The sequence below is a fragment of the Vicugna pacos genome, chromosome 23 (assembly GCF_048564905.1).
Source record: "Vicugna pacos chromosome 23, VicPac4, whole genome shotgun sequence".
Lineage (NCBI taxonomy): Eukaryota > Metazoa > Chordata > Mammalia > Artiodactyla > Camelidae > Vicugna > Vicugna pacos.
The window spans coordinates 23,979,813-24,007,743 of record NC_133009.1 but is presented as its reverse complement, the minus strand read 5'-3'; the positions used below and the strand labels follow the sequence as shown (position 1 = coordinate 24,007,743).

Here is a 27,931-nt window from a genome sequence, read left to right as displayed (position 1 = left end):
ATCAACTAAGAAAAATATGATCCAGAGGGACTCTAGATGTGTGTGAACAACATGATGTGGTAAGACCTACTTACTGCAAAATGAAAATACATGCTCAGCTTAAAGGCATTGAGATTCATAATGTTTAAAACCACTCCAAGCCAAGCAAGAACTATGAAGCTGCTAGTATCCTCTGTTTATTGAAGCAATGGAAACTGTTGAAGAACTTTGAGGGGATAGTTGTCTAATGGAGATTGATTTAGGTTTGTGTGGATGATTCTGTGTGACTAAGGCTTTGTTGTAGATTTCTTTCAGGTTTCCCACTATTTCTGATATCTCTATTTCAGCTAGTTGCTGCATTGCCTGATGATGTTCAGCCTGGGCCTGATTTTTATGGACTGCCATGGAAGCCTGTACTTATCACTGCCTTCTTAGGAATTGTTTCATTTGCCATTTTCTTCTGGAGAACTGTCCTTGTTGTGAGTAAATTAAATTAACTTATACCTTTAGACTCATAAATACAGAAATATTTTAAAAAATACAGGAACATTTTATGATCGCTGGCCCTTTTGTTTCTTTTTTAGTTGCTAACATGAACACAAATTAAAGCTTATAATCCAAGCTTTCGTTGTAAAATAATTCTGTATAATCTTTGTTGGTAACGGCTTAGGTGAACGAGACGTGTATAATCTCGATGGGAAAATTTCAGTTTCTAAATCAGAAGTCTTAAAAACGTTCATTTCCTTTTATGTAATATAATACCATGTCTACTAATCTATCCTAAAGAAATAAACAATCAAGCGTTAAAGATTATTGTTTAGGATGTTAAAAATGGAAGTTTTTATTAGAGGGAAAATCTGGAAAAACCTAAATGATCCACAGCAGGGAATTGTTAAATTATTGTACAGCCACGTAATGGGATATGAGGCAGTTCTTAAAATTCATGTATTTCAAAGACATTGGGGCGCAGAAAATGCTCACAATTTAGTATTAAGTGGAGGAAAGTGGAAACCAAGACTTTGTAAATAAATTGTATATTATATAAATGTATATACACATATAGGAGAAATGCTGCTGGGAAAGACAACAAAATGGTAAAAGTACTTCTCGAGAGGTAATTTTTCAGTCTTTTTTTAATATATGCATATAAACACATATATATTTATGTGTGTGTGTGTGTGTTTCACAGATTTTCTAATTTGATTGTGTACTATTTATTGTGTTTAGAAAATTTTCTTTTATTTGGAAATTCAGATTATGTAGTGTCCAAAGACACACTTACCAAAATTTTTATTCTTTAGAGTCTTTTACTGTGCATAAGTTGTCTTTCATGCTTATGTATGTATGGATTCTCATACATAAACATACTGAGGATTGCACTTCATAGTTAATTAACATAATTGGGGGGAAGAAAATTATTCTGTGTAAATGAGCTTTGCAGATGAAAAGCTTTTAGCTTCTGTTGAAGCTTAACAGTTAAAGTGGCCAGAAGCATTGGATACATACCTTTTTAAAATTAAATATTCTGATTTTTTAACTTTATCAGATATATCATTAGTAAGCTTTCTCTCCTTAAACAAGTGATTGTAACATCACTTAAAAAGAAGGGTCTTTTGCCTGGATTCTTGTGAAGACTCCTATAACCTCATGAGGCTTTTCTTCAGATACAAGTGAAAAAAAATAGAAGGGTGAACAGAAGGGGAAAAAGTGAAAACCTTTCCATTTCCTGCTCTTATTTCTCCCATCTCAAAATCCCTGACACAATTAGATTTTTACAAGGTTGTGTAGGCTTTACGTTCTAACTGCTTTCCCGCAGCCACAACATTTGGGACCTTGGTCCCTACTGTCACTGCCTCCTCCTTGCTTCTTTCTGCTTTCTCTTGCCTGTTGATTTGGGTGAAAGGAGGGTAAAAGAAGCTTACTGTCTGATTAGCAAGGCTGCGGCACTAGAGGAATTGTCATTTCTTTCTGTGTTGGAAGTCTGAAAGCATGTTTCTGTAACAGCATCATTTAAAATGGTGTTAGATACTGTAATAATACTGGGATGTCTGAATAATTTGTGGACTGGTCTGAGTATCTCATTACCATTTATGGCATTTGACAAGGGAAATAAGTTCTGGATTACAGAGACATTTAGTAACACTTTTTAAAAAAATTGAGTACTGCTTAGGTTTTATTATTCTGTTATTAGTGCTGTTTTTAGGAGATGATTTAGATGTTAGCTGTTATTTCTCTTGTTGCTTGTGTATTTCCTTTAGCAGTCTTCTTTTCCCTTTTAGATTTATGACCACTATTTTTAGGAGTTTGGGAAAAATCATATGACTTAGTTTATTAGGTTTCTAAATTCACCCAATAGCCAACTTTGAAATAGGGTTTCTAAGACGTTTTCTGATGAAAGAGGCATATGTTAGTACAATGATTATGCCTTTGATTATGTTTCCTCAGAGTCCTTTTCAATTATCATTGTTTCTAGTTCTCATTCTGGCTATTTGGGGTTGTCAAATAAGTGATTTCAGATAAATGGAGTATTAGTATGTTATTATTAATAAGATTATTAATATAAAATATGTGTTTTTTTTTAAATTGAGGTGTAATTGACAAGTAACATTAATCTCAGCTGTACAACATAATGATTTGATATCTGTGTGTGTGTGTGTGTGTATTGCAAAATGATTGTCACAGTTAAAGTCTAGTTAACATCCATCACCAGTACATGGTTACAAGATTTTTTTTCTTTTGTGATGAGAACTTTTAAGATCTGTTCTCTTAACCACTTTCAAATATGTTATAATCCCTTTCCGTTATGAAAGTTAAATGCTCTTTTAATAAGATTGGTGCTCATTTAAGGTACATGAATGTGTCTTTAGTTGCAAAAATAAGATATTTACCTTAGTGCTTTTATCTGTCAGAAACTATTAATGAAGTATTACTACCAATTAAACTTGAAATGCTTTTAGGCCTTTTCTTATTCTTTAATCCTGTGGATCCTTATGCTGAACCAAACCATTATTAAATTCTCATTTGGTTATGATTTGACTGCTGTGCTAAGAACTATAATATTTCTATTAATAAGATGTCTTGACATCAAATTTAATTTTATTTCTCTCTCTTGTAGGTAAAGGATAGAGCATATCAAGGTAAATACTTAGGCTTGCTTTGTTATTTGTACTATTCCCTCAGCATTGGTGTTTGATGGAAGTTTTTGGTAACCTAAAAGTGAATGCAGTGACTTCTGATGTCTGATTGACTTATTAACTCCTGACCATTTCACTAACCCTAGCTTGCTAGAATTGATGGTGATGCTAGCAAATGAGATGGGAGATGAGGTGGAACAAATTGTGGGAGCAGGGAGAAGAGGACTGGTTTTGGGCAGATTGACTTTGAATGTTGATGCAGTGTAATTTATTACCTGTGAACAGGGCACCTATGCTAATGTTTATTCAATACAGTAAAATTTATGTAAGTAGGTAATTTAAGGAATAGGGATGTAAGTCAGTAGCTTGAATTTTCTGTTTGTTTCTGTTTACAAGTGACATATATTTGAAGTGATCGTATTTTCTGAGAAGAAAGGTGCTCATGAAGGGAAAAGATACCAAGCTAAAGCATTTCATTGTATTTTCTATCTTTGAAATGAATTTAAATTGGAAATTCATTTACATACGGGTTCTTATATATTTTCTTAAATTTTAATATTTTATACCCTTTTTGCCACTAATTACAGATTGCTTTTAAAGGCATAATAGTTATGCTGAGTGCATTTCCCTCATGGTGCCTATACATTGGGTAATTCAGTTTTTAGTGATCATAATAATTTTATGAATTTCCTCTCCCCCCTTTTTAGTTACTGAACAGCAGATTTCTGAGAAGGTGAAGAATATCATGAAAGAAAATGCAGAACTTGTGCAAAAATTGTCAAATTATGAACAGAAGGTATTAATTATTCTTTCAGTTTTTCACCTTTAGTTCCAGCTTGAATTATTTCCTCCTGTCTTATAGTTTAGTTATTATGGCATTTTTAAACCGTATTTTTAAGTTTCAGTATTTCCTAAAAGCCACCCAGGTATGAAGCAATTATTATATATGTCAAGTACTGCTGTCTCCTCTGAGGGATCGCCTACTTGGAGATAAGTTTTGATGTCACTCTAATTTATATTTCTAAATTCTGAATGCTTTATTTTATATAGATCAAGGAATCAAAGAAACATGCTCAAGAAACCAAGAAACAAAACATGATTCTCTCTGATGAAGCAATTAAATTTAAGGTAAAAAATCCTTTCTCTTTTTGAGATTACATTTTAAAAACAAAAGGAAAATAATGAGTAACTTTTATTAATACCTTTTTTTGTAGGATAAAATCAAGTCTCTTGAAGAGACTAATGAAATTCTGGATGACACAGCTAAAAGTCTGCGTGCTATGTTAGAATCTGAGAGAGAACAGAATGCCAAGAATGAGGACTTGGTAAGAGTTTTTCTGTTAAGCATTGCTGTCATTTGGCTTTCAGACTATTTTGTAGATTGGGTGAGTTGAACTCTGCGTTTTCTCATGCTGTAACTAGAGTAATATTGGGAGTCAAGGAAGTCAGACCTACTTCTGTGAATTTGGGGGAAATTTTAAATGCTGATACCTAAGCTATTTTTATGGGCCTCAGAAGTATTTTTGTTCTCAGCCCTGGGTAATTTTCACATTGCTTGGCTCTGCCCTCTGAAACGTGTAGAGCAACTACAAAATAGTTGCCCCTTTGGTCTAGTACTTTGTTTTGATTTATTTTGCATGATTCTTTTTTAAAAAAATAAACTTTAAATTCCAGAACAGTTTTCAAATTATATAAAAGTTGCAAAGATGGTAGAAAGGGTTCTCACGTATTGCACGCCTGGGTAAGCTTGATCACCTGGCTGAAGCAGTATTTGCCAGGTTTCTCTGCTATAAAGTTACCCTTTTCCCAGCCTTTGCATACTGTACTCCTTGAAAGGTAGTTACTATGCACAACCCATAGCTAAAGAGTGAAGAGTTATGCTCCATCTCCATGAGAAGGCAGAATATCTTCATATATTTTTGGAATTCCATGTGTGAGATGGGGCTCTTCTCCCTCAAGTCCAACCATTTTTAGTCTAGCAAGAGAATTTTTAAGTGATCTTGGAAATTTTTTTCTGTTACCACTAGGAAGAATCATTGATTTGAACTGGTTTACTTGAATTTTTTTTTTTATTTGCTTTGAGCTTTTTGTTTGGTCAGTTACCACGTTATCTCATAATTAGGGAAGTTGGAGATGGTATGAAATATTTGTGCCTTAAACTATTTTCTTTCCTTGTGTCATTAATTCTTGACTTCTCTCTAGGCCAAAACTAGATCATCTGCTTTTACCTGATTACCTCGGGGATGGCTCTAGGTTGTGTTTTGTTTAATGTTCCTTCTGTTTATCATATATCCCGGTGTTTCTGCTGAAATCTTAATACATTTTTGTGTTCTTTTCCCCCATGGCAGATATCAGAAAACAAGAAATCTATAGAGAAGTTAAAGGATGTTATTTCAATGAATGCCTCAGAATTTTCAGAGGTAAAGATGTCTACCATTCCTGCAAGATACAAATGTGACGTCTTAGTTTTGTTGAGGAGCAAACATTGATGTGAGCTAGAAAATGCAAAAAATGAGAGCTATGTGATGTCTGATTGGGAAAGTGTAACTTTTTGGGGTTTTTCTTTGAAATTTCTGCACTAATTGGAGTGTTTTGCATTAGGTTCAGATTGCCCTTAATGAAGCTAAACTTAGTGAAGAGAAGGTGAAGTCTGAATGCCATCGGGTTCAGGAAGAAAATGCTAGACTTAAGAAGAAGAAAGAGCAGGTAAAGGAAAGTTAACATCATAGACTATGTACACTAGAAAGCCGAATATCATTACCTCTTGAATATCTTTCCTCAGATCTGTTTTTAAGGAAATGAAGTGTGTATTTCAGGATTCTGTTTTTAGAAGGCACAATTTAAACTATGCTTCCCACATTGTGTGCATGTAGACATTCTCCATCTGCTCTGGATTTTCTGGTCGTCTGTACAATTCCTTTTAGTTCTCAGGGTGTTTTTAGTCTTTTTTTTCTTGTCCAGAACCAACCAGTTATTAGCTTAAATAGCCTAAAGAGGGCAATGGATTTGCTTCCTTGACAAAAGAATTAGGTATTTATTACCTTCTTTTGAACAATTACTGCTTCTCTGACCAAAGAAGGGTTGCATGATCTGGAGTCTGGACTTGGTAGACAGTGAGATGTGCCCTTCTATTCTTACTGGAAGTGAATTATTTGAAGTGGCTGTAATTTTCTGACGGATGCAACACACTGGCTCAACTTCCTTGATAGCTCTTATGTTCTCACTGCAGTGCTGAGGGCTGGAGCCCTTCTCCCCTCTCCCTTAACCAAGGCCATAGCCCACAGTGACAGGCCAGAGAGCAACATGGCTCTCCTTCCCTGTCTCATTCTGTCTCATAAGCATGCTAATGTCTCTAGTGCAAAACGTAACACTTGGAAACTCATCTGTTTTAACTTTTCAGTTACAACAAGAAATCAAAGACTGGAGTAAATCACATGCTGAGCTCAGTGAACAAATCAAATCATTTGAGAAGTCTCAGAAAGATCTGGAATTAGCTCTTACTCACAAAGATGATAATATTAACGTGAGTTCGTTCTCTTGAATACATGCTTAAGTCTCATGAATTCTCGTGAAATCTACTTAATTCAAATTGCGAGGCTCTTTGTAATGTCCTTTTGCTTCTTTTCTAGGCTTTGACTAACTGCATTACGCAGTTGAATCGGTTAGATTGTGAATCCGAGTCTGAGGGTCAAAATAAAGGAGGAAATGAATCAGATGAATTAGCAAATGGAGAAGTGGGAGGTAAGATTGGTTTCAGGGAGGTTGGACCTCTTTTTTGCCTTGTCTTTTTGTACACTGCAGCTGCTTTTAGCTGACTGAATTTCCTCTTAAGGGTTAGAGTTGTAGACACCTATCACTGGATTTGTACAGTTGGCCGTCCGAATCTATGGGTTTACGTCTGTGGATTCAACCAATTATATATCGAAAATATATGGGGAAAAAAAGTCCAGAAAGTTCAACTGTTTACATAGCATTTGCACTATATGGGGTATTATAAGTAACCTGGAGATGAAGTATGTGGGAGGGTGTGTGTAGGTTATATGCAGATGCTCTGCCATTCTATGTAACGAACTTGAGCATCTGGATTTTGGTTTCCTGCAGACGGGGGTTGGGGAGGGAGTCGTGGAAGCAGTCTCCTGTGGATACTGAGGGACGACTGTACACTTCTGTGTGCATTGGGCAGAGGTGGGCTGCTGGGTTGTGGCATAGCAGTGGGCACGCGGTGAGCCCTGACGTGGCTTTCCCATTCCATTGAGGGCGAGGTGTGTGCACTGGAGCCGGAGCAGCAGAAGCCCTGTCTCACGCCTCTGAGGACGGAGCACTATTCAGTGGGAGAGACTTACTTCCTGGCTCCATGCTCATCATCAGTGCAGCTCTGGTTTTGAGGCCCACACCAGTTTTAAAAGTACTGAGGTGGTGGGAGCCTAAACTAACTAGGCAGTGAGACTGGAGGCTCAAGGGAACAGTGTTTACTGAGGAGGGAAATGTTTCTAGACACTGTATCCTAAGTTGGATAATGCTCACAAATAGGGTGTTTTCAACCACACCTGGTAGCACGTTCAAGGGGAGCGCAGAAGAATGAATCTTTAGATGTGATACTTGACTGGGAACAGGCAGATCTGAAAGAGAAGAAAGAGCTTTACCTCACATATTCCATCGTGCTCAAGAACACCATGGTTGACATTTTTATTGTCCAAACCGGGAATTCATTTTTTTCATCTAAATTTGCAATTCTCTTAAAAGCCAAGCAGCTTAGTCAGTTCTTTTGGTTAGTTTGTTTTTTCTTTGAATCTTTGAACATGATAATTGTTTAGTTTGGGGAAATTAATAAAATATAGTTGAATAGCAAGAGACAAGGAAACAATGAAATCCTTTCATTTTTTAGGTGACCGGAGTGAGAAGGTGAAAAATCAGATTAAGCAGATGATGGACATTTCTCGGGTATAATCCTTTTTATGGAGTACCGTAAGTGCCTGTGAATTCTTACTGTGTCTCACTTTTAAGAATACTTCTCTCTTCTGCAATTTTTAGACACAAACTGCAATATCGGTAGTTGAAGAGGATCTAAAACTTTTACAGTTTAAGCTTAGAGCCTCGATGTCCACTAAGTGTCACCTGGAAGGTAGGTAGTTTCTTGAAAAGAAATTGCCTTTGGAAAGATAAAGAATGCTTTCCTGTTTCCATGTTTCTCACCTCTCTTGGCCCTGCCCCCTCAACAAGTTCTCAGATTCTTGTGCACACACACACATAAAGCTCATGTGTTTTATCCCTTACAGACCAGATAAAGAAATTAGAAGAGGATCGCAATTCACTGCAGTCTGCCAAAGCCGAGCTGGAAGATGAGTGCAAAACCCTGCGGCAGAAAGTGGAGATTCTGAATGAGCTCTATCAGCAGAAGGAGATGGCTCTGCAAAAGTAGGATTTCCATGGTTCATTGTTAACAGTACAGCCGTCTAACTAAATGTCTGTACTACTGTCTTTTTTAAAGATTGTTTATAGTTTTTCCGTCTATAATCAATATAGATTTGTCTTTCTTCCTTTCTGCCTTGTTTCGCATAACTTGCATTTTTTTTCCATGTTAACCAGTTGTCAGAAATTGCTGCCTGTAATTTATGTGAGGGACAGGAGTCATTGGTACCAACAGATGCTGCTCTAGAAGTGCTTCTGTTGATGGTGCTGCCGCTTCCATGGCTCCACCACCAATTCCACTTTTCTTTCGTTTTTGTCAGTTATGTGATTCTGATTTGTCTTGCATTTGTTCTACTGGTTCTTACTTAATATGGCCTTTAGAAGTCCTGAGTGATTTGTATGACTTGATTTCTTAATAGAATAAACACTTCAAAAGGAGTATCTAGATATTGATAGCATCATAAATTTTGGACTTAATGTAGTCACATATTCAGACTAAACATATAATGGAATTGTGGCAAGGATGTTGGGAGTTTTGAATATAGAAGTAGCTATTTGATGTGTATACTTTGGTATTAATCTTTGAAATATACATCTCAAATTTGGAGTTAAGTATCTTTTGAAGGATACACTTTTGTAGTTCATTTTAAGTTTTCTTCTCTACAGAAATAACTGAATGTGAGTGTTTGGGGTTTTTGTTTGTCTTCTCCTTCCCCTCCCCTTCTGTATCTTTTTTGCATTTGTGCTGTTTGAGTTTATCAGCACCTCCTGAATTTTGGGGTCATTCTTTGTATATTGATGCTGCCTCATTCTCTCTTCCTCTGAGATTCCATTTAAACCTTTTTTTTATTATTTCCCCTATGTTTCCTTCATTCTTACCTTTATTTGCTTCATTCTGGATGCTTTTTTTTTCTGACCTGGCTTCCAGTGTGCTAAAATCTCACTTCAGTTATCAAATCAGTTACTAAAATCATTCACTGAGTTCTTAATTTCAGTTACTGTGTTTCAGTTTTACAGTTTCTCATCCTTTGCTGAAATTCAAAATCTTGACTTTCACTTTCATGAATATATAAGGCACAGCTATTTTAAAGTCTGTGTGATTATTCCATTATATGACCCCTTGGTGGGTCATTTCTCTTGCCTTACAGATTTTAATCACAGTGTCTCATGGGGTGCCTGATCAGTTTTGATTGAGTGGCAAACATTGTAGAGGAACTTGGAAGCCTAGGATGATGTTATTTTCATACAGAAAAGATTTGAGTTTATTTCTAGCAGGTGATCATTACTTTAATCCAGTTAGCAATTTAAATCATTCAGAAATGGCTTAGTTCCTTCAAAGGACACTGCATTGCCTGTTTGGTATTCTGAGTGCATCGCTCTTTCTAGTCTCAACTTAAGGCCCAGGGTTTTTACTGGGGTCCCCCTCACTGGCAGCCCTGAACTCCACTTTGTTTTTCTGTGAACCCAGGAATCTGTTGAAAGCTCTGCTCAGCCTCCTGATATCTCTACACTGTCTTCAGCACATTGGTAAACCTAGGGGAGAAGTGGCTTGAGATGCCAGACTTCCTTGTAATTCTGAGGTTTCCTTTTTTAAACTGGATCTTGGCCTCATATATTAGCTTATTAGCTAATATTAGCTCTCTGATGCATTCAAGCAAATTCTTTATATTTTTGTCCAATGTTTTGTTTGTTCTCAGACTAACTCATCCATTCCTGGAAACAAAATTCTCTCTGATCTTTATTCAAGACCCAGTTTTCTCACATTTCTTCCTAAGCTAGAGTCAGGATTGTTCTGTGCACTTTTGTACATTAAACTGTGAACTCTGCAGGGATAGCACTTTTGCTCATATTTTTATCTTCAGCATCTCACTAGGTATATTACAGCCATTTATAAGATACATGCTGGAGTAGTATAAATGGGCAGGTACAAAAGAACACCCAAACTTTTTTCTCTCTGATTACTAACTCTTTTTACTGTAGCTCTTCTAATTTTGCTTCTCATTCATAGAAATTAAGTTTCAAGTTTCTTTTGAATCAGAACTGTGGGTAAAGAAGTACAAAGGTAACAAGAAAATAGAATTTTAAAACCATTATCACATGCGCTACCATTGCAGTCTTTGTTACAGTGGATGGATATTTTGAGCTTGAAGGTTAGTAGGTTAAAGTCAGTTTCCGGTAGATGATACGCTAATCATGGGACCGTTCAGATTTCTGTCCAACAGACATTGCCAACTGTAGGATTTTTCTCTTTCCTTAGTCGCAATTCTATTGAAGTAGGTAGTAGGAGTTCCATATCTGACCTGTGGAGGTGTTTGTGGTTAACTGCACAATTAGAAGACATGTTCTAAAAGGCTTTTATCATGGTACCAGTCTTGGATTGAGAAATAGTCCTTCTAAGATAGAAATAAGAGAAGTAACTATAGGTCTTTCCATGGTAGGAATAAGAGCAGAAATTACTCTCTGGCTTTCCACATTGAAATAAAGTGAGCTGTCCTCGTCTCAGACACAGAAAACTTGCACACAGTGCCCATGGGCCCGTAGTGTTTTTCCCATTTGTTTCATTTACTCTTGAGAATTATGAGAAGTTAGAAAATGTAGGTGATCTGCCAACAGGCCAAAGTTTGATTTTTTTATTGCTAAATGACAGGTTTGAATTCCTCCCTATGACTTTGTATGTCTGCATTGTAGAGAGGATGGGGAGTGGTGGCATAGAGGCATTCAGGCAGACTGCTGGCAGGAAGGAGAAACTTTCATTTGACAACTGTTTTATCTTAGGAAATTGAGTCAAGAGGAGTATGAGCGGCAAGAAAGAGAGCAGCGGCTGTCAGCTGCAGATGAAAAGGCAGTTTTGGCGGCAGAGGAAGTAAAAACTTACAAGTGAGTTCAGCTTCTAAGGAGCATGTCAGTGGCTGATGAAACTGTTGGGTTTTTTTTTTTTTTAAACCTGTTTTTACACTGTGTAGAACAAAGTAGCACAGAAGCATAAATAAATGATTAAAACATTTAATTAATGTGAGAAGAAATAAATTTTAAGTTAACAAAGGGAAAAAAAATGTTAAAAATTTCTTTACACCCAAAACTGGTAGGACTGTAGAGAACTTAGCTCATGCCAACATTTCTGAGTGATTTTATATATTGGAGAAGTTCTTTTCAGAAGGCAGTTTGCTGTGTGATGTATTTAAAAACCATTTAAATGATTATGCCATTTGGTAGACCCAGTAGTCATAGCTCTGGGAAATTTTCTGCGGATATAATTAAAGGAAGTAAAAGCCTTATGGAGAAAGATATTTATAGAAAGATTATTTGAGAACACATTGAAGAATAGTTAAGGAAATTACAATGTATCAACTCAGAATCTCCAGCTATTAAATAATAAAGAAGGAAATTATTAGCTTTGATCCCATTGTACTCATTATAACCACATAAAATATGTTTTTATATGTATGGATGAAGTCTGTAATGGTACAGTTGTTAGAGTAAAAGGAACATGATGAGATTGTTTAAACTTTTATTCAGTTGTACTTTAAGTGATAAAGCAAGTTTAATTCTTAGGCGGAGAATTGAAGAAATGGAGGATGAATTACAGAAAACAGAGCGCTCATTTAAAAGCCAGGTAATAATTACACTGTCCTACAGCTGCAGAATTCTTTGCTAACACAGATTATAATAAATCACTCAGTATATTTTTTAATGTGGTGTTTTTCAGATTGCTACTCATGAGAAGAAAGCTCATGATAACTGGGTAAGTTTTTTTTCTTCTCTTCTTTATTTTGTGCATAATCTACCACAATTTATTTTGGGTTTTTTTTTTTTTCTCCAATAGCTCAAAGCTCGTGCTGCAGAAAGAGCTATAGCTGAAGAGAAAAGAGAAGCTGCCAATTTAAGACACAAGTATGTGATTTTGAAACTTACGTCTTCGGTGTTTTAGGGTTATTTTTAAGGCTGTGCTGTGTGGTATCTAATAAGGAATCGATTTTCTGTTTCACATGTAAGTCCCTTCTTTCTCTGTATTCCAGATTACTGGAACTAACCCAAAAGATGGCGATGCTGCAAGAAGAGCCTGTGATTGTGAAACCAATGCCAGGAAGACCCAGTGCACAAAACCCTCCGCGGAGAGGTAAGGAGCACTTTTTAAAGGACGGCAATCTAGTTCATGGTGAAAAATGTGTTTAATTACTTTTTAATTCTGTAATACGTGTGTAACATTTATGATGCCCTAGAAATAATTTCAAGAGCTTACTTAAGGAAAAAAACGATTGACAGTGTGGTGACAATTCACCATTGTATTCAGGTCCTCTGAGCCAGAATGGCTCCTTTGGCCCATCTCCTGTGAGTGGCGGAGAATGCTCCCCGCCACCGACGGCAGACCCACCCACAAGACCTCTCTCTGCTACGCTCAATCGAAGAGAGATGCCTCGAAGTGAATATGGTGAGCACTGACATGTTACCTTGCAGGAATGTGTTTCAGAGTTTTTTTCCTTTTGAGAATTCTAACACAATCAACATTTTTAGAATTTGGGTCTGTCCAGTATAGAGAAGAAAATTTCTTAGTTTGTCTTGATGAATAAGTAGTCTACTGCAAGATCAAACAAAAAGCACTTATTTATTATTATAACAATACTATTTACCATATATAAACATGTATGTAAAACAAATTTATATATAGTAAACATATTTATATATAGTAAACATACAAATATTACTTATTTTTTGTTTGTTTATTTTCAGATTTTTTGCTGTGAAGTATAAGCCTTTATCTTTAGACTTCTGTGGATTTCTTTGTGGTTTTTTTTTTGTATATATATTTATTGAAGTCTAGTCAGTTTAAATGTGTCAATTTCTGGTATACAGCATAATACTTCAGTCATACATGAACATACTTATATTCATTTTCATATTCTTTTTCATCATAAGTTATGACAAGATACTGAATACAGTTCCATGTGCTGTACAGTATAAACTTTGTTTATCTATTTTATATATATTAGTATTTGCAAATCTTGTACTCCCATTTTATCCTTCCCCACTCCCTTCTCCTGCTGGTAACCATAAGTTTATTTTCTATGAGTCTGTTTCTGTTTTGTAAATAAGTTTGTTTGTCTTTTTTTTTTAATTCCATGTATAAGTGATATCATATGGTATTTTTCTTTTTGGCTTACTTTACTTATAATGACAATCTCCAGATCCATCCATGTTGCTGTAGATGGGATTATTTTATTATTTTTTATGGCCGAGTAGTATTCCATTGTATAAATACACCACAGCTTCTTTTTTTCGGTATTTTTTTCTCTTTTGATTATAAAAGTATCCTTAACACTTTATTTATGCAGTGTACATCTATTTTTCATTACTATAATGTGAAATGCTGTTGTCTATTTCTAATCATAAATATGTTTGTAATGCTTGGTAAGATATGAAAGTCAAATTACATATAGATCGAAAAAAATCAGTTTATTCAATGTATCAAGCCTGTAGCTTGAAGCACCTGACTAGTGCTATTAATGTGCAGGTTTTATTGCTGTTCTTTCAATCCAAGATAGTTCTTATTTTAATTCTTTAAGTCTGTGCATAAATTATAAGTATTTCTTCTCACGTATGGGGAGACCCATTTTAAATCTTGCTTTTTGGGTGGAGTTGAATCCTGACCTGTCCACAATCGGTTTGTTCTGAAAAATTCATGCAAGAGCGTTGTTATTTCTTTTTCAAGGGTCAGTGGACGGGCCTCTGCCTCGTCCTCGATGGTCGTCTGAGGCATCTAACAAGCCCCCTGCCTCAGGTAAGGGACCTAAGTGTCATCAAAGGGTCTCCAAGTGTGGAGGAGGTGGGTGAAGGATTTCGTATTCTTCTTCAAAGGGAATACAAGTCAGAATAAGTCTAAATCACGTTCCTGGCCTCCCACAGATCCAGAGTCTGGTGCAGCTCCCATGATGAACAGCAGCTCAAGGAGCTCTTCCCCCTCAAAGGTGACGGATGAGGGCAAGGTAAATTCTGCAGTCGTTTTGAGTTGATTCTAGGTATTTCAGGAAACATTTCGCTTTTTCTACACCACTCTCTTTTTGCCTCATCCATCTCCCTTTCATGTGTTCTGTTGTATCTGTACTATCTCATTTATTTTTTGAAAAAGCCAACTGTTCCTCACGAGCCTGAAGGCCCTTCAGTTCCCAGCAGTACATCTTGCGTTGAGCATCCAGTAGCAGTAAGTACTCAAGAGGCTGAGACCTGAACTGGGCTTTTTACTTGGTGTATTTTTGGAAGGATTTGAGGAGCATGACACTAACCTGCTTTGCTTTAAGTTGCATGGCAATACTGATCTTATTATTGACTTGGAAGTGTTGCTGAAGTCTGACTGGTTGCTTGGTTGGTTTTTTTCTCCTTTTTCCTGTTTTGGTTAGGTGACTAATCTGTTTAGAGCATCTGTTGTAATTATCCATAAAATGTGGAAAGTCATCACTCCAAGTTTGTATCCTGTGCTTCAGTGTTGAGTGCTCTGAGGCAAATCAGTTCATTCCATATTGCATACATCCATCATTATTATGTATTTGTTTGGAAGCGTGCTGTGTAAGAATATCTCCAGGGGTAGACCAGGCCAGCCCTATTTTGAATAATCTGAAGTTACAGATTGGTAACAGGATGTGTGCTGGAAGTGAAACACTGAGTAGTGGAAATCTGTAATTACTGTTGTGCCAGTTCCCAGCAGGAGCCTTATATTATGTTCGCATAAGTGTCTGTTCTTGTGACTTGTGTAGCTGCTGTCACCGGTGAGTCCTCTGATCATACCTTAGTGCTTTACCATGTAGAAGTCAAAATACACATTTTAATTATTTAGAATTTCCAACCCAATTTGTCATAGGAAAACATAGTCACTCACTATCTCACAATATGAAGGACAGTGTTGCTGGTGAATGAAGGTAGGTACTAGAGCGGTGCTGCCAACTTGGACATATAACCTTGTTTCTGTCGGGAAGTACTCCTGAGTCCCAGTGCGGGGTCCGGGAGTACACATCTCTTGAGAGCTCTTTTTATCCCAGGGCAGCCTGGGTAAGACCCAAGACTTCTCTGAAGTAGGCACAGGTGGCAGAACACGGGCCTGGGGTCAGACGGACAGTGAATCCTGGCTCGGCCTCTTCCATGCTGTGTGACCGTTAGCAAGCTGTCTAGTACTCTCTGTACCTCTGTTCCCTCATATTTCAAACAAGATGAAATCTTGTAACATATGGGAGTAAATTGAAGGTACTCTGAATAGTAGCTATTATTACATGTGTAGATAATGAGTTTTTCATTCCCTTTTGTTCTCTCCATTCCTAATATGAAAATGGTGAGCTGTTGTGATGGGGGCGGGGGGGGGGGGTGGCCCTAGAAGTAGATTACAGTGTGTGTGGTTTGGTTTTGGGAATCGCTTCTGTTAATGATAGCCTTTGACAGTCCTCCTGCTTTCCTGTCTGTTTGCACATGCAAGCAATAATATGATTACAGTGAAACTGTTCACTCCTCGGACATTCTGTTAACCCGCCTGAGCTGTCGGTGGCAACAGATGGGCGGGGCAGAGTTCGGGCGCACTGTGTGCTCTTTGGACAAGGGCCTGACATGGGCTTCATTGGGTTTTAGCTTTTACTGGTGTTGGTGCTTTTGTCTGTCTTACCAAGTATTTCAAAACTTTCACTACTTCTGCCTTTCAGGTTAATGTGGCTGCAAAAGGGCCCCCTCCTTTTCCAGGGGCGCCCTTCATGAGCCCCCCTGTGGGAGGCCCTCTACCACCAGCCATTCGATATGGACCACCTCCTCAGCTCTGCGGGCCTTTCGGGCCTCGGCCACTTCCGCCGCCCTTTGGTACGATAATTAAATGGTAGTAATGGACTTGTAGTGTATTCATCTTTTCTCTCTAATCCTCACTAAGATTTTAACAGTTGCTATTGCAGGGCTGTGCAGTGAAAGGGTAAAGCTGGCTGAGCACACTTGAACTTTTCCTCAGGTTTCTTCGGATACTTGGGCGCTGCATAATCTCGCTGTGCTGAGATGGGCAGTAGGTATCACTTATAAACAAGGAGAAAGGGGCTGTTCTAGAAAGCCAGAAACACTGCTTCTGCCCATGTTTCTTGAACATCTCTGGCTACGTCCCATGCTCTGTAATGGACAGAACTAACTGTCCTAACTCCGAGAGCTTAAGGTGTCCTGTAGGACACAGATACATACATTATGTAGCATAAAACTTGTCATTACCATAATGGAACCATAAGCATTGGGTCACAGAGTAGAAAAGGAGCAAAGATTAAACCATCATTCCCCACCTTGGGAGTAAATGGGAAGGAAGTGTTAAAGAGAAGGTAGAATTTAATGGCTACTAATGAAAGTTGCTGAATCTAATTAGGTGGGGCTGGAGGGCCTTTCCCAGCAGGGCAGACACCTTGATTTTGATGGCATGTGTAGGTCCATGCTGAGCCACTGCATGAATTTTTAACCGATAACAGTGTAACAATGGAATTTCCCTTATCAAAATTTCTTTGTTGCAGTGAAGCCTTTATTTCATAATCTATCATCTTAGTATGATGTATGGTACTTCCAAGTACAAATCAAGCTCTTGTGAGATGGATGGCAGAACTGTGTAGTAGGAAGAAAAAACACGAGCTCAGTAGAGCCATGTTTAAATCCTGCCTGTGTTGCTTCATGGCCGGCTGGCTTTAGGCATGTAACACACTTGCTGAGCATTAGTTTGCCTCATCTGTAGAGTGGGGATGCCATCACCTGACTTCCAAGGGTATGAGAAATTAAAGATGAACATGCCTGGAATCATCTACATTTAGATATTTTCGTATGTATTTACATGACTTTAATTTTTCCAGGTCCTGTTTTGCGTCCACCACTAGGCTTAAGGGAATATGCACCAGGAATTCCACCAGGAAAACGGGACCTGCCTCTCGACCCTCGAGAATTTTTACCAGGACACGCACCTTTTAGACCTTTAGGCCCTCTTGGCCCAAGAGAGTACTTTATCCCTGGTACCCGATTACCACCCCCAGCCCACGGCCCCCAGGATTTTCCACCTTCTGCTCCAAGAGACTTACCGCCTTCTGGCTCTAGAGATGAGCCCCCACCTGCCTCGCAGAGCACCAGCCCGGACTGTTCGCAGGCTTTAAAACAGAGCCCGTAACTATGACCTTGGACATTTTAGTCTGAGAGAAAGTGGACTGTGCACTATTCGTTACAGTAAAGGATTTCATTGGCTTCAGAATCCAAAAGCTTATTTTAAAAAGGTTTGTTTTTAGAACTAAGCTGCCCTGGCAGTGTACATTTTTGAGCCAAACAATTAAAAAAATCACTCCCCCCAAATAAAATTCGCCTTGTAAGCTAGAGCCTCCTTACAACTTTGAAATGTGCAATAAAGAATACCTGTGTTTTAGTTGATGTAGCATATGTAACTGTTAAATGATTTAGAATGTCATGAAAAATATGAACATTTCCTGTGGAAATGCTATAAGAACGTGTATTTCCATTTATTATCCTATTTTTAGTGTGTACCAGTTGAATACAGAGCAATGGTATTTATAAGCTTGATTTTTTTAAAAAAAATCTGGTCACAAAGACTGTTATGCTAAAAATGTTTACTAAAAGATCACTAAACTTTATCTCCCCTCTTGCTGAAGTCCTTTGTAGTAATAGTTCATAAAAATTTGGTTATTAGTATTTCCCAAGTGTCTGTTGATTCATTGGCTTGTTTCCTCATGAGACATGTACCATTTTGGAAACATGTAAACTCAAGCTCCCAGAACTGCCTGAAGCGGGTGGCCGGGCAGCACGCTCCCCTGGCTCACCGACGTCTTCCTCCCGCGTCACAGAATCTGTCAGCGGGCCGCTCTGCACAGCGTTCCCGGGCTCTCCTGTGACTTCCAGTGACTGAGTATGAGTTTACATGTAGCAAGAGTTGTTTGACTTGATGTTCCATTGCTTTTACCATTCTTGCATTAAGGGTGCATCACAGAAAAATGAAAATGATGTGTTATGACAATGAAAGTAAGAAAATTTCTTTAAAAAAATGTGGAGTATTATTTCTCCCGTACCTTGCCACTGGTTTTCAAGGAAATGTGGCAAAAAAGATCAAAAGAGTGTATGATACTATGAGAAAAAATGATTTCGGATTGTAAGGTGCCCTCAGTCAGCAACCTTGAGCTGAACTCACTTTTTGTTGATTAATTACTCCAAAATTAGTATTTAAATGCTAGCACTTATATTAAAAACTCAGTAAATTTGAGAATCTGGGATTGTACCATACTTACAGCCATTACTACACCGTCTTTTAAACAGTGTGTCTAAGAACTAACTCATCACATTATAGTAACTTCGTAGCATATTTCAAGAAGCTTAAGATTTAGATTAAATCAAAATTACAAAAGGCTGATAATCCTGTTCACTGCTAGATGATGTGCTCCCAATGAAGTTCTGTGATACATAGTGATATTACTGAAATCTGGACCATGACATCACTGTCAGGATATTTACCCACTAAAAATACCTTATAAAGAAGCTAATGCTTCCCCGTGAAGCAATTTTTTCTTTATACTGAACTACTAAAAGATACCACTTTAGAAAGATACGGCCCTTTGACAGAAGACAACTTGTCCAAAATTCGTAACAAGTATATAAGGAGTTTTTTAAGAAAAGAGAATTCCATCTATATGTCCTAGTTAATACCAAGAATAGAAGAAATGTTAAGAGGGAAAACTCCGTATCAATAGCATGGGTTATTTTTAACCATGTAAAATAAAAGGCTTGATACACTCAGAAGTTGTATGTGAGACATGAAATAATGGTGAATTTAAGATAACTTTGAATTTTAAATAGTATTTAAATATAGGTTATACCAGTTAGGAAGATAATGAAGTAGGAAAGGTAAATTAAATATTTTAAAAATCAAATCTAGAGCCTCTCTTTTTTTTTTTTTAACTTCTCGAGCCTTTTTTTGGTGTTTCTCTATTTCATATTATTGAAAAACGAGTAAACTGTAGAGAAATTCCATTGTGGCTTATCTAAGCAGTTCTGAACCCGCCACCGTTGCTGCCTCCCAGGGCCCTCTGTCTGCACCACTTCTGCAGCAGAGCCCAGGCAGGCTGCCACTTTAGAGGGGGAGGAGGCTATCACCCCTCAGTTACATCAGACTCAGCCATCTCAAAAATTGTATCTATTTCAGAAGGCATCCCAGCTGTGTTTCTGGGCTTGTTCTAAAATCATCTCATTTACAGAGCAGCATTGTTTCAGCCTGAAAGCATTTCTACTATACTCATGGTTATTGTCCAATAACTGACTTTTTCCATTGGAAAGTACATTTAAGTAATTTGTGGGATGTGAAGTATTCTGTGTCTACTGCTTCGAGACAGTCACTCGTTTTGTCATCTCATTCAGGGCTGAATTAAAGCTAAGCAAATCACAGTGTTCAATTTAAGCTTCTTTATAATGATGAGAGGCATTTGTAGTTCATCAAAATCTACTTTTGAATGGTAGCAGATGCTTCATATAAGTTACGACTTTGATATACATGTCTTACGGTCTATGACAAAAAAGAAAACAATATCTCAGTTTTGCTACATTTTAATAGTAGGTTTTTTAAGGGATTATTTTTTCGGTCTTGTCAGCAACATCAAACAAAAGGTACTGAGTACTCCACAGGGTACAGAGTGCTGCCAAGCACCTCAGGAAATGTACATGACACGGAGAAAATGTGCTTCTTGCCCCCTGGGGAGCTTACAGGCCGGGGGTGGGGTGGGTGGGTGCTGACAACTCACAGTCTACGAGTTGAGTGAACAACAAAGAAATTTATTAAGGCAAATTCTTCATCCCCTCAAGCTACTGTGGATGGAATAATTTTGGGATTAATCTAACCAAGGTGGGAGACAAGACTAAATTTGGTTGAGAATTCTTCAGGCTCATACAGTTTTTAACATCCATCATAGTAAAAAGAATTGACCTAACAGACAACTGAAGGTGGAGACTAGATCTTGAAGTGCAAGGGCTAGAACTTAACTGTGGTTATGTATTTTCAAAAGCAAACATACTGAACGGTATGACTAGGATTAATTACACTAGTTTAAAAAAAGGCCAAGTACTGGCACCGCGTTCCCCTCATGCTAGCACTGGTCATTTAAAACAGTGAATATTCAATATGTGGGCTCTACATCTAACCCACAGAAAGCCCACCCCAAATCTTAATGTTCTGTGTATCAAATATTCACTTTGTGTGTACTATGAAAGTTCTATTTATGCCCATTAAGTCAAAAGAATGTAAATAGTCAAATTATAATAAGCTAATGACCTGCATAATTCCATATGGATGAATGTCAATATATCTAAATAGGAAATAAATGGTATCCTATCTACCTATATAAAAAAAAATAGAGTATCTCCAGATTTGCATACTCATCACTGTAAGAAGAGGTGTGCAGGTTTTAAGGTTTCACAATCAGTTGTCAGAAAAACAGCAGTTACTCCTGCAGTATCTTGTTAGCATCTGACTCAAATTATTTTTAGATTACAAGATTTAGAAGACATAAACCCATCAAAAATTTTATGATTATTCTGAGATGGCTGTTCCATCCTTAACCCTAGAATCACTACCAGAAAGACTAACAGTGAGATGTAGAAAAAAGCTAATCAACATGACTGAAAATATGCTCACTTTCAGAAAAACGATCTGGTATTCCGGAAAAATCACAGCTACAACCTGGGAAGAATCCCATCTGGGATACTGATCTGGCCAAGGCACACTGTCTCTAAGCAGGAAAACCATGAGATCAGGGTGAATTTAGGCCATCTCTGAGGAGCAGCCTATAAATTTCCAGACTGACCTTGGGCAACATAATCGGTCCAATTCCTCTCAAAGCTGTTTCATGCTGTCCTCCCCACATCAACCCAAAGTTTGACATTAACAAAAAACCAAAGAGCATGTTGGAGCAGAAGTGAACGGATGTGTAAACTAGCACATTCTTATTGCTGTATTAAGTTTGAAGATGAGCACATCCCACCCACAACAGTGTTCCAGGAAGCAGGGCAGGAGTAGTGGTCAATTAGAAAAGAGAATCGATTGCACAATTAATAGAAAAGTGAAAAATGTTTCAAGATCTACAATAAGCCTGTATCCAAAGGAGTCTTTTACGTCAGTGATGTGCTGGACTCTGAATTCTGTGGTACAGCTTTGTAATGGGCTCACTCTGGCCTGCTGGCCTGGGGCCGGCTTGCTTCCTGCCTGTTGAAGGGTGAATATGCTACACAGAGCTATGATGGTTTCTACTGAGTGGTAAGATTCACAGAAGTTCCAGGATATTCATGTCAGGATCACTCCTTGTGCAAAGTTTGATGTAGATGAAGATAAAGTGGTTTCTTGGTCAATAATTGCAATTTCTTTCTTTTAAAGTCAGTGGGTTTCTTGTATCTGTAACCACAACAGAAAAGCCATTGATAATTGATCTATTCGAAGGTCACATACTAAGAAGAGATACTAGTCACCATTTAATTAGGACTAAATCTCTATGCACATCACTTACAGTTCTATTACAATTGGCCCAGGCTTAATTTCATCCATCTCCATGAAAGCAAAACACTTGGTGCTGGTAAACCTTTTTTTAGGCTTGTAGTGTTTGAATTCAAAGAAAATAGCTGCACCTACGGAATTAAAACAAAGCACATCAGCCAGACAGCATGTTTACAGTCAACACATTTTCTTTGATCGCTGGAAGTCTATGAACAAAGCAACAACGATCATAATTTTACAAAGTACCCTTTGTCAAACAAGCTCTCTGATGATACGTATGGCTGTGGTTGTCACCCCAAACTTCTCTGTACCTGAATGGAGGGGTATGTCTCCGTATCACCCAGTTCTACAAGGCAGAGCAAAACTTCTTGAGCCAGAATGGCTCCGAATGTAAATAAGTTCATACACAGAGTTATAAACTATTCAGAATATAAAATAATAAATACTACAAAAAAGAACAAAAGATACTTGTTAAGTATTAACATTACTCATAGAAACTCATTAAATAGAAAAGACACGTAAAAGAGTTCATCAAAAAATCCAAGCTTAAATCATTTCTCCTTCCCTTGAAACAATTAACTCAAAAATTCAGTTTTGGGGTGTTTTTGAGTTCAAACAGTGTGAATCATGGGCTGGTTCAGTTTTTAAATGCTATCTATTCCCTAATACCTTTTTCAGTGCCCAAAGCAGGGTTTTGTTTTTCCTGGAATGACACATGATTTGTGTAAAGACAGCACCATAGAAGACAAGGTTTAAAGCCTGCCACCCCTCCCCCTCCCCCAGTGAGCAAGTGGTAATGAAAACTTTAGATTTCTCTCCTCAAAGCCCAACAAAGAAGCTCTCTCCATCTCCCCACAGAAAAAAGCTAAAAGAACAATAAACTGCCTCATCAACGCTGCCAAGAACAATTCGTTTCTAAAGGAGGCCAGGAAAGAGATGCAAGGAAGCCAGGGTCTCACTCTTAACTGGCTACTCACTAACACGGCCTCAACCAGAAGGCTGCTGGGTCTTGCCTTGCTTTTATAATCAATCAACAACGTACATCTGATACTTTCACCGATGACAAAAGTCACAAGTGACTAAGAGTTTCACAATGTTCGGAAATGTGTGTGCAGTCCTGGCACCTCGGTCCCCACGAGTGCTTCACACGTCAAGGGGGGAAAGAGAATACAATGGCTCAGGAGACAGGGGGGTGTGGGTGAGGGACAGGTGGGCATGTTTGGTATCTACTACACAGACAAAGGGATTACAATTGTTAGGTGACTGGTGACCTCCCATCCCCAGGTGCATGGCCCTGCCACGTCCACAAAGGGGGAGCTTCTCCACTCACATGGCAACAGCAGAAGCATTTATTTATCAAAAAACCTCACAGATTTTTCTAAGACAGCAGATCACATTTCTTAGCCTCTCCAGCTATGGAACCCGTCTCCTTGACGTCATGACTATTGGAGGTCTGAATAAATGTGAAAATAAAGTCACATTTGAAAGCAAGATTAAAGTCCAAATATGATACCATCACTTTAAGGAAGTTAAAAAAAATTATTCATCTGCAGCATTAGTAGGCAATGCATTTCCTGCATTCCTGGTATGCGTAGCTCTGGGCCGCATGGCATTTAGAAGAGCAAAATGTAAAATGAGAACAGCCTGGGCAGATTAACTGAAATGCTTACAAACGTGAAGTATACTCCTTAGCATCAGTCTCAGGTAAAACACAGTCACTGTACATAACACATTCACGGCTGGAGAAAATGAAGAGTCAGATTCTGAATATAGTTCTACTTTTCGCATCACAAACCTTTGGTTAACTTTTCAACATGCTTCTGGAGCTCAATGTCCACGTTAAAATGAACATACGTATCTTCTTTTCTTGAAGCCACAGGAGTATCTTGCACGGGAGTTAAATCTATGCCATTCAGATCTAGAGAGGAAAAAACAGTGTCTGCCTAGAGCCTCCAAACACAAGAGGCTTCAACCTGCAAAGGAACTGCAGAGGGCTCTGTTTCCTGAAGGGGCAAAAGCTGAGAGGAGATTCTCAGGCTGATAGAAACTCACGTCTGGTGCGGGCAGGTACCTGAAGGGGCTGGTTTCCAGAGACCACGTGGAGGGAGCGGAGTGGGTGAGAGGGTGGGAGACCTCGTGGATGGGAGGGGGAAGCCTCCCTACAGACAACAAAATTGGATCCTTATCGTCAGGAGGTGTCTTCCGAGGGGGTAGGCCAGTACATTTTTGTGAACTGCATTTTGGAATGTGAGTAATAATATCCACAATGGTGCCTCTACCGCTGTTTCCCAAACTTCACAACGACCAGATGGTGTACCATGTGCGATACATGGCTGTAATTTCTGGAGCCAGGAATTATCCAATTAAATCAAATTCAACAGACTCATTTGATGACTGCTCAGTGTTTATGTATTATTCAACAGACCCATCCTAGGGACCTTAAAACAAACTAGAACATTTGATTATTTCAGTTTCTGAAGATATTTACATAAAACATGTTTCAGTTCAAAGTGCATGCAAAGGTAACATAACATCTACCACATTATCACTGCATTTTTTGTATTTTATAGTGTTCATTCCCGAATGAGAGATGCAGTTTTGTGAATGGCCTATCAAACAATGCAGGCTATAAACACTGTCCTGTAGACCATGGATTTGAGAACCAATTAACATCAGAAGTTAAAGTATCCCAGCATTGATGCTGTGGATCACAATCTCTCCATGTCAAAATTCTTCTATGTGGCTGAAATCCTTTTTTATTTAAAAAGAAACCCTTTTTATTCATTATTACTAATGAACCCATGGGTCTGAATGTTTCTATGATTGGTAAAGTTCCCTCCATTTAATTTCAGTCCATGTTTGTTTCTTTGATTTGTCTCAAACTGCAGGTTATTAATCGTACATTGGGTTAACCGTGCAGTTACTTCTGAATAATAAATAGTAGGACAACTTCATCCTCAGTCACCCAGTGATTATTTTTAAAAGACTGTTGAATGCTTTACAAACAAAATCCTGTATAAAATGCATGGCAACAACAAAAGAATTCAACCACTGTGGTTTCCTTCTCTTAAACCAATGACCAAAAAAGTTGTTTTCAAGGAGTAAGCGTTTTGCCACCTTGGATAGTAGAAAATAACAAATTCTAAGTGTAATCCTGCTTAATAATGATGGTAACATAGTTAAGGGTAAGAAATACATTACCTGCCTAACATCCCATAGGATTATGTTCAGGGTGTGGATGTTTATGGTTGCGTGCTATTTCCCTGTCTCCACCTGCGGTTCATCAAAGGCCCGATGCTCACCCACCTCTGCAGGGCTCCCCTATGTACAAACCTCTCCTGGTCAGGAACGGGAGGGCCCAAAGTAGAGGCATGGGGAAACAGGAGGGCTTTGCAAAGAAAACCACACACCCTTGGCAGGTGGGGACATTTTTCCAACCTGTTTCCTGAAGGATGTATCTGCTGCTAAAGTGTGTCTGTCTAGTCAGCACCCTTGATGGAATATAAAGAATAAAAAGACATACTCAGAGAAAACCCTGAAAGCAAACACACGTGTAAGTTATAGACAAGAAAATACTGTCAGTAAATCCTCAGAAATGTTCAGTGAAGGAATAACACAGCCTCTTCCCAGGGGTTTGGCCTCACTGTAGAATGAACTGAAATGAGTTGTCACATACAAAACGGCCCCCACTCCCGCCAAGAAAAAGTCCCAAGTGCGAAGCAACATAAAATTCGCTAGAAAGGAAGACAGGTAGACCTAGTGCTTTACCTTTTACACTGACTGTGATATAGGGATCAATGCACTGCCCGGCGTCTTTCAGGCCGATTTTCTCAATTCTGATAGTGAGTAACGTCATTCCTGGTTCTGATGGCAACCTTGGTAGTAAAGTACCTGGCAACAGAGAAACGACAGTAAAAATGAGCTTCACCAGTAAGTCCAGAGCAAATGTTCCAACAACATGGAGAGAGATAGCTTTGCTCTTAACCGGCTTAGTAACTAGCCAGGCATTATTTTGGTTTCCAAAAGTCCCAAACACTTGATGTTATTCTTTTCAGACAAATATTTAATTAGACACACGATACATCTACACTTTCATACTTCATATTCAACACTAAGGCATAAATGACTAATTCAAGTGTGTTAAAAATTTGTGACATGATCCTGAAGTTTGAGAAATTTAATACCAGAATCAATTGACAAATCTTTTAGTTACTATTGATGGGGAAAACTTATAATTTGATATTTTAATGGAATAATTTTCAGCCTAATTTTCTACTCCTTTCTTTACCCTGTTTTGTATGATCTATTCTCTCAGAAATCAGTCCTGAGAACGCCCCATGAAACCACATGGGCAATTATGTTTGAAATCTGTTCCATATAGCAAGTAAATTTTTTAAAACTGAAAACCACCACCCAAACCCACACAAGAGCATCCTCACCAAGAAAATGACTTGAAGAATCAATTGTACAGTTTGTTCATTTATATCAAATAATCTATGGAGAACAGATACAAACACAAGTTGATTTTAATTTAATATGTATATGGTAACACAAACTATAGAGCCTGACATTTATAAAGAACTTTGGTTGACCTTCAAGTTTGTATCCAACACTGTGTTGTCCTACTTTTAATGATGAAGTATTTGAAGTATGTGAATCGAATGACCACATTCAAAATTGATTACATCTAACTGACTGCCAATCTGCTTGAGGGAAATTCAGAGGGTGATGAAAATGTTCTCAAACTGGATCAAACTGATAGATGCCACAACACTACAGATTTATCAGAAGTCACTGCGTCATACACTTACAAAGAGTGAGTTTTATGACATGAAAACTAGAAAATCACTTAAGAAATCCAAGAGGCTTAACTAGAGATACTTATCAAAGAAAATCTTTGGCTGATGAAAGGTAGGCGTATAAAATGTAGAAAAACTAATATGGGACATTCAAAGCAGTATTCAATACGATTTCAAAAGTAAAATTTGAATTTTACGCCCAGCACAATTCCCATTGCTCCACATACTCACTAGCTCTTGGGGTTGCCAAGCTCTTTTTAGCCAATTTAGGTGTGGAGAAATGCCAATCTAGTTTTAAGTGCATTTCTCCAGTGATTAATGAGGCTGAACACCTTTTCATTTTAAAATGAGCATTTGGATTTCCCTTTTTCTGAAGGGTGTGTTCAATTATTTTGCCCATTTTGCTATTGAAATGTTCACCTTTTATCTTACTGATTTGTAAGAGCTCTCTAGTATTTTGAAATAAGCTTTTTCTAGGATAACATGTTCTACAAATAAGTTTCTCAGCGGCTTTCCTTTTTTAAAAAAATCTTTATATTGAAGGGTAACATTAAAAAGTATACAAATTCTAAGTACAGCTTAATGAATTTTCACAAAACGAACACATCTGTGTGACTACCGCCATATGCAGGAAAGACATTACCAGCATCCTAGGACATTTCGTCATCCAACTATATTTTTTAAAGTGCACATGTCTTTGTGCTGCTAAAGTGTAAAACACAAAAGGACATACATGGTAATGCTTTGCATGGAAATAGCACGTTTTTCTTTCAAGAAAAATACTTGTTATTTGGGGATAATTTTAAACACAATTTAATGACTTGTGACCCCAACACACACCCAAATCACTCTCTCCCTCAAGAGATAAGAACTATTCTTGACTTTTAACACCAAGATTAGTTTTGCACGTTCAGAATGTCTTTGCTCTGTTTATGGTGTCTTTTGATTTTGATAAAGTCTTACTATATTCAAATTTCTTAATCCACGTAGAATTAATTTTTGGCTGTGTGGTAGGAGCCATTCTATTTCCACATGGCTACTCAGTTGTCCCAGAGCTACTGTTTAATAGACTGTCATTTCACCCATTGATCTGCAGC

General features: G+C 37.9%; 2 protein-coding genes across 5 annotated transcripts in view; one reads left to right on the top strand and one right to left on the bottom strand.

Moving 5' to 3' along the window:
* Positions 1-17,921, top strand: part of MIA3 (MIA SH3 domain ER export factor 3) — a 46,563-nt gene extending 28,642 nt beyond the window's left edge. For 2 of the 4 annotated variants that reach the window (XM_072948697.1, XM_031690112.2), the window contains 23 exons: positions 327-458; positions 3,095-3,116; positions 3,821-3,909; positions 4,164-4,241; positions 4,328-4,438; positions 5,462-5,533; positions 5,715-5,819; positions 6,514-6,636; positions 6,743-6,854; positions 7,999-8,054; positions 8,145-8,235; positions 8,390-8,528; positions 11,298-11,399; positions 12,075-12,135; positions 12,229-12,264; positions 12,346-12,413; positions 12,539-12,639; positions 12,814-12,951; positions 14,230-14,298; positions 14,424-14,503; positions 14,647-14,718; positions 16,199-16,349; positions 17,360-17,921. In XM_072948697.1, the coding sequence (XP_072804798.1) occupies positions 327-458; positions 3,095-3,116; positions 3,821-3,909; positions 4,164-4,241; positions 4,328-4,438; positions 5,462-5,533; positions 5,715-5,819; positions 6,514-6,636; positions 6,743-6,854; positions 7,999-8,054; positions 8,145-8,235; positions 8,390-8,528; positions 11,298-11,399; positions 12,075-12,135; positions 12,229-12,264; positions 12,346-12,413; positions 12,539-12,639; positions 12,814-12,951; positions 14,230-14,298; positions 14,424-14,503; positions 14,647-14,718; positions 16,199-16,349; positions 17,360-17,667 (2,316 nt within the window). In that variant the 3' untranslated portion in view covers positions 17,668-17,921. The remainder of the gene's footprint in view (positions 1-326; positions 459-3,094; positions 3,117-3,820; positions 3,910-4,163; positions 4,242-4,327; positions 4,439-5,461; positions 5,534-5,714; positions 5,820-6,513; positions 6,637-6,742; positions 6,855-7,998; positions 8,055-8,144; positions 8,236-8,389; positions 8,529-11,297; positions 11,400-12,074; positions 12,136-12,228; positions 12,265-12,345; positions 12,414-12,538; positions 12,640-12,813; positions 12,952-14,229; positions 14,299-14,423; positions 14,504-14,646; positions 14,719-16,198; positions 16,350-17,359) is intronic. The other 2 variants (XM_072948698.1, XM_015234848.3) reach the window with 1 other exon arrangement.
* Positions 17,922-20,083: 2,162 nt separating this feature from the next.
* The window catches only part of AIDA (axin interactor, dorsalization associated), a 35,357-nt gene continuing 27,509 nt past the window's right edge, over positions 20,084-27,931 (bottom strand). Inside the window, exons 7-10 of the mRNA XM_006198853.4 lie at positions 25,804-25,926; positions 23,831-23,953; positions 22,049-22,166; positions 20,084-21,936 (exon numbers count right to left, since the gene is read on the bottom strand). Coding sequence (XP_006198915.1) covers positions 21,840-21,936; positions 22,049-22,166; positions 23,831-23,953; positions 25,804-25,926 — 461 coding nt within the window. The 3' untranslated portion in view covers positions 20,084-21,839. The remainder of the gene's footprint in view (positions 21,937-22,048; positions 22,167-23,830; positions 23,954-25,803; positions 25,927-27,931) is intronic.